Genomic DNA, 10005 nt, shown 5'->3' with positions numbered 1-10005 from the left:
CCTAAAGTACAAAGCCTATCCAACAGGAAAATCATTTTTATCGACTAAACCAAGTCCCGTCACGCGGTTAGGACTGGCTGTGCCCTGATGTCAGAGGATCAAGCGACATGGCGTTACAAGGCTCGGCGTTATCTCCATGGGTTTTCTAGACCTCAACCTCGCTCAGTCGCACACGCTCAGCTAAATCACTATGTAGTTCTGTAAATGATGGTCTCTCTTCCAGCTCTTTTCGCCAGCAGCGTAACATGAGCTGATACAAGTCGTCTGGACATGTTTCCGGTTGAGGCAAGGCAGTGAAGGCCGAGTCTGGGCGATGGAATAGGGCCTGCATTTTACTGATAACTTCCTCATCGGTGATATCCGAGTAGGGGTGTTCTCGGGCTAGAGTCAGGATCTCCCATAAAGTCACGCCATAAGCCCACACGTCACTTGCAGTTGTAAAGCGACCTACACAATGTCAAATCACAGAAGGAAAGTGAGTAACCGAATTCTTGTGTTTTCGACCATCAACATGTACAACTGAAACACGTGCCCTTCTAATTTGCACACAATTGTAATTAAGCATTGATGGAGCATGACCCGTATCTCCGTCTAGTGAGTGCCGAGGAGAGTGAGACTAAATCGCGTGGGCGGGTGGATCGAGGGTCCTGGGTCGTGTTTGTTTGAAGATTAAAAAAAAAGATATATATTAGCTCCCTCAGTGCTCGGTCCAAATTGGAATTGCCCACTCACGAATTAATTTCCCCGAACTCCTTTTATGAAACGTTGAACAAAGGGTTAGGGTTACATGACGTGTATACATGGAGGATCTCGGACCCACGACTCACGACCCACCCACCCACCCACGCCGATTAGACACTCTCTGCCAAGCAGTTCCTTACTTAGATCGATCGTAGTTTCCGAAGCGTGTAGCAGCTCTCGTAAAGTATAATGTGATTGGCTCGATACCCAAGCCAACAGAGCAAAAGACTAAACAATAGGCCGGTTTCGTATTCTAACGAACAGACTGGATCTAACATGAAAAGGAGGCTAATGCGGGCAAAATAATTTGCATTTGAAAAGCTTTGCCCGCATTAGCCTCCATTTTATGCTAGATCCAGTCCAGCCGTGAGAATTCGAAAATGGTCTAAAACAATGACTCAATAGAAGCTGTTTCCAATACCAAACAATAGCAGATTATGAGAGCTGCTACTCTACTGGCCCGGGTTGCTCGAAGCATGGTTAGCACTAACCGGCGTTAAATACCATGGAAACCCCTATAGGATTTGACACCTTTTAACCAACGGTTATCCAGTAACCGGCCCCTGGAGTTTATACTCCTATCTACTAGCCATAGCCGTTGATTTCAACATAATGCTTTACAATTTATTGTTTGATTGTCAGTGAAGGAAATAAGTTCCCTAGGGCGTCTGCCTAAGACTGAAGAACCTTAATTAATTCCGCCACGAGTTGTCGCTTCGGGTGAGTGCATAAAAAGCCAGGTAGTTGCAGACTACCTCTCTGCCTCTTTCCACTTTTCTACTCTGGCTTTAAACTGCTTCAGGGCTGACAGCACTGCCCCTCACAGCATAGAAAAACTTGAAATGTAACTACAGTTCACTTAAAGTTGTCAAGTGATCCTAATTGATGGCAATAGCATTTGTTTCATTGTTTCATATCTTCCCGCAAATCCAGTCCGATTGATTGTTTAGGTATCTCACCCCATCCTCTTGCTCAATTTTCTTGAGGATCTCATCCTTACAGTCACTCGCCTCAATGGAGACGATCGTCGTCTCAACAAGGTAATTAAATTCTCTGCTACAAAACGTTGAAGGGTTTCTTAGCTAGATCTTTACTTAAATAGAAAACATTATATACCCTACGGGATTCGCGCGCTTTTACTCGCCTAAAATTTCAAGACTTCTTCTTGACTTTCAAAGACCATATAAGACCAAATCCATGACCTAGGAAACACTGAAATGCACACGGTTCGAACGAAGTTGTAGCGTTGTTTGCCAAAAGCTAATGATGCTTTTATTTTCTTTTACCACAAATTAAATTTACCAGGATATCCTAGGCCTTCATTTTACAATATTGGAAATCCATGCCTTTCCAGGATTCCCATAACCTGTACGAAAGCTGTGCCTTCAATTTCATCTAAAGTAATAAGAAGTTACCTTGAAGGATACACTCTGGTGCCATCCATCGTATTGGTAGAATAACCCGCCCCTCAACGCGGTAGTAATGTTTGGAATACAAGTGCCTTGACATTCCAAAATCTGCAATCTTAACAGTGTACGCATGCCCCACAAGACAATTCCGTGTGGCCAGATCGCGATGCACATAGTTCAGAGATGAAATGTACTTCATACCAGCAGCAACTTGCGTTGCAATGTAGAGAAGGGCCTGGGAGGCCACATACTGCTTTTCACTCTGGCCTCCCTTGCGTCGATTTGGATCAACATCGGGCTTCAGTTCCCTTTGCTTAAGAAACTGGTTTAAATCACCATTCGCCATGTACTCCACAATCATGCACATGGGATCATCCTGACAAACACCCAATAACCTAACAACATTTATATGCCTCAGGCCTGCCATTGCTTTCACCTCCTTGAAGAATTCATGTTTAATATTCTTATCAACATCAAGTTTAAGTGTCTTGATAGCCACAGTGGTTCGTTTGATGTTCCTGAATTCATCACCTACGATTTTATCCAAACATTCAGCCTCACCAATGTACACCTCTCCAAACTGACCGTCCCCTATCTTCTCTCGAAAGCTTAGCTTCTGTCGTGGGAAGTCCTTGAAACTGCTTTGCCTGGGTCTTATGTTCAAGTCTTCACTTGGATTGCAATACAAACTAGTGCCTGACACTCCCTGGTAAGGGTGCGAGTACAAATCCTCATAGATTGGATTGCGAAATGTGTTGTCTGGCGGTGGCGAAACTGCATCAATAGGATCAGCATACCCACTTACAACTCGAGGCTTAGAGGGAGAGGTTACTATCGAGAGGTTTTTGTCCACTGGAGTGTCGGGTTCAGCATATTCATTATCTGAAATATCGGCACTGAAGTCCACTTGTAAATTTAGTGGAGAGACAGGAGGCTTTGAGGTTGGACTTGGCAAGGGTGTAGATGTTGACAACAGTGGAGTGTCTGGCTCTGCATACACCACTTCAGGAACTGATTGCTCAATCTCCAGGGCTGGAGCAACAGGAGGCTTGACTGCAAAAAAAAATTAAGTGAAAAGTGACACAATTAAACTTTGGACATCAGGTTAAAAAAAGACTGCAGAAAATACCAGGGACTTCCTCGGAACTAAAAAACATTACAGGGAATTTCCATTATCCCACAAATTATATCTCAAAGTCTATGACTGCATTGTCTAAACAAAGTCTTTCAAATTTCACTTTATTTTATCCCAAAGTATGTTTGTTTCCTATAAAAATAAACATGCATCGTTTTCGTGTAAACAGATAGAAAACAACACGTGTGGCAAATGCTGTAAACAGTAAAACTACAATTTTTCCAGATGTACAATGAAGTTTTAAAAAGCCAGACAAGCAACGCAAGCACATAACTGCTCAGCCTGCAAATCTAATACGCCATTTCATTTTCATTTTCCCGTTTGTCTCGGTTTCGGTTTTTGGTGCTCAACTATTGAAAGGGAACTGAGTTTGATTTGCATGAGAATATGCAACTCATTTCCATTTGAATGGTTGTGCACCAGGACTCCCTTTGAAACTGAGGCATGCAGCAACTCAGAAATGCGCTATTGGTGGTTTGCATCTGACGTCACGGCGGCCATGTCGGTAAACAGGACAATGCAATTAAATGTCTTTCAGGAATTTGACAACATTGTTATGTAAAACTAGTGGGGCCATTTTCTATTGTTTTGTACACCAACATGGCCCTCTCATCACGTGGATGCAAACCAAGAATTGGCATAAAGGCCTGACCCCAGTTGTTCAACGAGCGAATAATTTTATCAAGTGGATGCAACCTAAAAAACAACCTTGAAGGGTGAGCATCCCAAGACGTTTGCCAGAGATTGTAAGTCCTGAATGGACACTGTGTCTGCTGACCTGCTTCTTCGACCAGATATCATGATCAAAGTGCCTAATACTAACAAGAATTCAAATACTAAGGGTGCATTTAATAGACCTTATTCCAGAATAAGAATATGTGGAGTGATGATTTAAAATGTTACACAATGTATGTCTGGCGCTTTGAAGCAACTAGGATAATAAAGATATGTTTAAAATAGCATTTAAAGTAGCATAGGTGTTTGACAATTCTAATATGAATCTCCGTAAACGGAGGATTTCTAACTTCTATTCCATGTATTACTATTCTGGGATATGGTCAATCGAACACACCCTAATTACTGTCTTAATAAAATCTTAGAAACCTCTCAACATTTACAGGGCTATAATGAATAGAAAAACACAAACCTTTCTTTAAAGGCTTCACATCTGAACCAAGGCGGTGAAATTTGTGAGTGTTGTTGACATACACATGTGTCTCAGGTTTTGGTTCATCTAACTTTTCTCCTACACTAGCATATATTGGACAGGCAGTCACATCTGCATGTCTAACCCCACTGCCATTGTGGGAATCATATCTTAGGTTATTTTTTTTCTGCTCATATGCACTTGCATTCCTCTCCACCCGCTGAGGAGACGCTGCCGGCTGCATTTCAACTTTGATGAAATAGTTAAATGGTTTGTCACGATGGAGTACCGGTAACCAGTAAGGAAAGCGCCACCAGCAGATAAATAGAACCACAATCACAAGAACGGCTAATGCTGCAAAAATGATACCAGCTATCACACCCCCATCAATGGAGCTGGAGCTACTATCTGATTCCCCATGTCCCTCTGTAAAGAACGAATGAAACTGAAATCAGCAACTTCACTGCAACAATACAAGACTAAAAATAAAAACATAGTTTTAGAAAAATCAAGTGCAAATGAAATGGCACATTAATATTGTTCTTAAAAGCCAACCACCAGTGATTTATAGGAACAATGGTGGGCAACGTTTTCTGCCAGCCAACATGACAAGAAAATAATTTAACCCGTTAAGTCTCAAAATGAAAAAGGACCGTAATAAAAGCTCCTCAAACTGCACAGAAAGTGTGAAATTTCATTTTGAGGGATACACCAACCATTACATTTCTTGACTGGAGGTGTTTTTCGAATTGTTTATTCATCATTTATTTTCTATGTGCCATTCAAATTAGTTCAACCACACGCAAACAGAGACAAAGACATCTTAGCATAAAAGTTCTATGACATTCAGTGTATGTGAGAGAGGACTCAGGAGAGATAACTGTGGCACCAAGAAACCAGAGTAACTTTAGGACGGCCATTTTGCTGCTTAATTGAAACCCAAATTTAGGACCCAAAAAAAACCATCTTTCAAAGAAAGAAATACACCGTGACAGCCACGAAGTTCAATAATTTACAATCAGTGGTTTTGTTTTAACACGTTGAATCGTTATACATATAGCAGACTTGGTCACAGAGGCACATGTCACCATGTGGTAAGTCACTAAATTTTTTACTAGGGTGAAATTAATCTTGACGTTAATGTGGCCTGCGGTTTCACCCTGCCATGGTCATGACCTGCGGATTTGTCCCTTCACATTAACAGGGCTGCTTAATTTATAAAATCATGGTTGTGATTGGCACAGAAATTTTCGCAGATCACTGCTTTGCACTTTCTGTGATCCCTTGCTGATTCAATTTGCCCCACTCTTCCTATTCCAAGGCTGGCCGGTTACTGGAGGTAAGTAAGTATCTGGTCTGGTAAATCGTTCCATGAGACTACATGCCAGTGTGATGATTCTTGTTCGCCGCCACCTCAGGGGTGGTTCTAATCTGCGATCAGGCGTATTTTTCTTTAGACAGGGCACAAAAAGGTATGCCTGATACAATAATTATTTCTTAACAAGCCATCTGCCACCCACCCGTCAAGAATGATGGTATCATGTGTCATGCTATAAATATGAGCCAATCAGCTTATACACATTGCGATTAAAGAAAAGTTGCCATGAAAACAAAATAGAACTCTAGCTGGAATGTCTGCCAAGTCAAACGTTATCCATACAATCAAAGCTATTTCTGCAAATCCCGCTTGACAGTTGGTGTGGTTTCTCTATTCAAACCATCTAGGAACAAAGAATTTCGAGATAAAATCGCAGAAAAAGCCAAATCTTTCATGTTACCATCAGGCAATATCAACAGTACAATGAACTAAAAGGTCTAGATAGCAGCAACAATATAGATAGTCGTATAAACATAACAACTTTCTTTAATTTTCCAGACATGTTTCGACGGTACATCCATCATCTTCAGTGTTACATATTTTGAAATCGCCGTCAAATTTAAAGCGCGCGCGATCTTACAAACTTTGTTACATTGCGTTGTCAATATTGCGTATAAAATCAAAACAGAACAAAACAAAAATTTAAATGAGTGACGCTTAGTTCCTTACAGGGAGAGAGTCCAATGAACTATATTAAAACTCAAATATTTGAAATACTAATAAGAGATACTAATATGGACTTTCAGAAATTCTAGTTTTCCAGCAGCAGCTACTCAGCTATCATTTTGTAGCTAGTATGTCATCAAACCATTGTTCAGAGATTCCGTAAACAACGTCAATTGTCTCTGTCAAGCTCGGAATAAGGCAGCGCTAAAGTTCTATTGGGTTTTTTTTTTATTCACAACTTGTTGTTTCCAAATATATTCCAAGGACTTACCACGACTACAAACGCTTTTGAGTCCGTGGAAGTGGAACGATGCATTTTTTCAAGAATTTTCAGGACTGTAAATGACACTTAGGGCGCGTTCGATTGACCCTATTCCGGAATAAGAATACGTGAAGTGATAATGGAAACGGTATGTTTGGCGTGTTTTGAAGCAGCAAGGATAATAAAAATATGTTTAAAATAGCATTTTAGCAGATGTGTGACAACTTTAACGTGAATCTCCGTAAAAACGAAGGATTTGTAACTCATATTCCATGTATTCCTATTCCGGAATACGGTCAATCGAACGCACCCTTAGTCTATTGCTAAATCCCATAGGAAGTACAACTACAATGTCTTTGCTTTTCCTTTAAAGACATTTGAAAAAAAAAAACTGAAGTCAAAGCAACAGCAGCGGTAAACAGAGCCTAAACATCATTCCTGTTCAAATCCTTCTCAGTAGCCATAATTTGATCAGATGTAAACCGATTTTACTAGAAGTATGAGTTGCAATTCTGTACCCAATCGGAGCAAGGCTCCGAGAGCTCTATTGTCTTTTGTCCAATCAGAGAAAAGTCTAGATTCTGGACTACGGGCAGACAACTCGTTAAGAAAAATTGTATCAGGCGTACCTTTTCAAGCCCTGTCTAAAGAAAAGTATGCCTGATCGCATGTTAGAGTGCTTCCTGCAAGTGAAGTTTCCTGGGATACTCGCCCGACAGGTCTCTCCCAACTAACTTTCAAGGCACCACTGCCCAATTTTCATCTATTGGGGATGAGTTCAATGGCAAATTCAATCCACTTTGTTACATTGCTCCCGAAAATCTCAACAGACAAAATAATAAGACTGAACAAATCATAAAACTTACGAACGTCTACTGTTGTTCCATGTGATGGGCTGGTAGTTGTTGTAAAGCTTTGTACTTTTGATGGCACTGTCAATGTTGGAGGAATGACCACAGGGGTGCAGAATACATCTGGAGGAGACTTGGAACCCAAAGGAACTAAAACAAATCAAACCTCACCTGATTACCAACTACAGTGTACTTAGACTTCCCTTTCCACGGCAATTTGATGCGCATAATAAAGTTGGTTCACTTGGACAACTAAACAAATTATGCAAAACCAAAAAAGAGATTGCAGACTGTCCACCTTTGTGAGTATGAAAAATCGGGTGAAATGTTAGTGAGTGCAAAGGCTAGGGGCATGCCCCATCAGAAAATTTTGAAATCTTAAGGCTCACAAACTCAATTTCTAGGGTTCTGGGACTACAATTTCTGTCAAAAATGTTCGATAAATTGTTAGGTATTTTATGATTGTTTACCATCATACATTAAGCTGTGCTGCTTGTCTTAATATAGACCCATTTCAGTAATTCCCAATCTAGAGGACAAAACAACAGGTTTTCTCTCTCCTAAGAGAAACAAACCTTTCAAATGCAAAACAATCTTCTTGCTTTTTCCTCCAGATTGGGAATTAACTGAAAGGGGTCTATTCTCGGCTACAGGTAATTTATTTAATATTTCTAGCAGTTTTTTTAATTTTATCAGGATATCAGAGTTGTGTATACTCCTATTTTATGTCCTTGTAATGTAAGTATTATGACAATAAATTTGATTTTACAAAACATATCAGAATGGATGTCAAAATCAGGATTTTTTCCTATCCTGATCTCATGTTGCACAGGATTCAGGATTTTCAATCAAAATTTGGGTAATCCAGACAAAATTGGGATGGTTGGACAGTCCGCCCCTGCAACAGATTAAAAAAAAACTACCAATAACAGAGGACATACCAGATTCAAAAGTAACCTCACTGATCAATATCCAATCCCCTGCAAAACTGAAGTTTAATTGAACTGATTTCCCAGTGTTTCGACACAAGTCAATGGTAACATTACGGTTAATCCAACTAGTTCCACTTGTAACAGCCTTTGGTCTCTTTGTCACTGATGCATTAAATGTAACTCCATCCTTACTGAAGCTCACTTCAAGTTTAGAAAACAACTTGACGGATGCCTGATCTCTGACATTGCAATGAATAGTAACATGATGGAAGATTCTTGTGTCCAGAAATTTAAATACAATGTAGGGGGCTGGAGTGTTCTTTGCATCCCAGCCAATCCAGCCTAATCCATTGCCATCAACAAAATCCGCTGAGGCTGGCCTACCATCCGTGAGAAATCCAAGACCAGATGACAGAAAGCTGTTCTTGGTCAAACCATCATAGATTGAATCCATGAAGTTGTATCTCGCACCCATAGTGCTTCCCTGAGGCATGGCATAGGCAACAAGCCCTGAGAGGCAACATACACAGATTTTAGCCACAGCTTATTTTACTTTAGAAATATAACACAAGGAGGTTGGCTCTTTTCTTTTCACTTTTACAGGGATGGGAGGAAGGGGACCCAAAAAAAAAGTTTTATAATTATATATTATTATAGATCCCATGTAATAATAATAATAATAATAATAATAATAATAATATTATTATTATTATTATTACTATTACTATTACTATTACTATTACTATTATTATTATTATTATTATTATTATTATTATTATTGTGTGATCTATCATTTCACTTTCTTATACCTGTAGCAGGATCTTTGATTTTTTTAGTTTCAGTTATATTATCTTTACCTTTTGCATGCTTGGTGATTCGTCTTTCAAAAAAAATGGCTGAACCATTGAGTCAATGAGTTTCAAAGATTTCAAATCCTAATCTAAGGTACGAATAGCCATGGTGACAACAACAGGCCTCCCAGCCACTTTTTGCGAAAAAAATGATAAGAAAAATAGGCTGTTCAAGAAATTTTTGTCTAAAATATAGGCTCTTTATTGGAGCTAAAATAGATTTCATACATAGATTTCTGTGCTTTTAATGTGTTTGGTCAAACTTGGCAAGTTACAGATTTGGGGGGCAGAGTTTTAGCCAGAAATTTTTAAAATAATTTTATTTTTTTTAGGAAATGCATACAAATTATAGGATAAGGCCTGCAAAAATTCTGATCGTAATCACCAATGACAATTCCACAAACTATAGTAATAACTGTATCTTTTAGTCAAAAGGCTGGGTCAAGTTTTCAGTTGATGGATCAGTGTTAATTCCAGGTTAAGAACAGGTATGACCTAATTGTATTGACAAAATATTTAAGCCTGTTTGGTCCTGGCCGAAATAGCCCTGAAGTCTAGACAAAAGGTATATGTATTTTTGAAGACTGGAGATTAGTTTTGATTGTGAGCTAAGACACATGCGCTTTAAACAAT

At 39.5% G+C, this 10005-nt stretch overlaps 1 protein-coding gene across 2 annotated transcripts in view; it reads right to left on the bottom strand.

Moving 5' to 3' along the window:
• LOC137993452 (discoidin domain-containing receptor 2-like) overlaps window positions 1-10005 on the bottom strand; it is a 23805-nt gene continuing 13800 nt past the window's right edge. For both annotated transcript variants that reach the window (XM_068839303.1, XM_068839304.1), the window contains exons 5-9: window positions 8531-9031; window positions 7605-7739; window positions 4433-4858; window positions 2157-3203; window positions 1-447 (exon numbers count right to left, since the gene is read on the bottom strand). In XM_068839303.1, coding sequence (XP_068695404.1) covers window positions 146-447; window positions 2157-3203; window positions 4433-4858; window positions 7605-7739; window positions 8531-9031 — 2411 coding nt within the window. In that variant the 3' untranslated portion in view covers window positions 1-145. The remainder of the gene's footprint in view (window positions 448-2156; window positions 3204-4432; window positions 4859-7604; window positions 7740-8530; window positions 9032-10005) is intronic.

This window comes from Montipora foliosa, chromosome 2, assembly GCF_036669935.1.
Source record: "Montipora foliosa isolate CH-2021 chromosome 2, ASM3666993v2, whole genome shotgun sequence".
Classification (NCBI taxonomy): Eukaryota; Metazoa; Cnidaria; class Anthozoa; order Scleractinia; family Acroporidae; genus Montipora; species Montipora foliosa.
The sequence above is the reverse complement of the archived record's forward strand: the minus strand, read 5'-3'. Positions and strand labels throughout refer to the sequence as shown.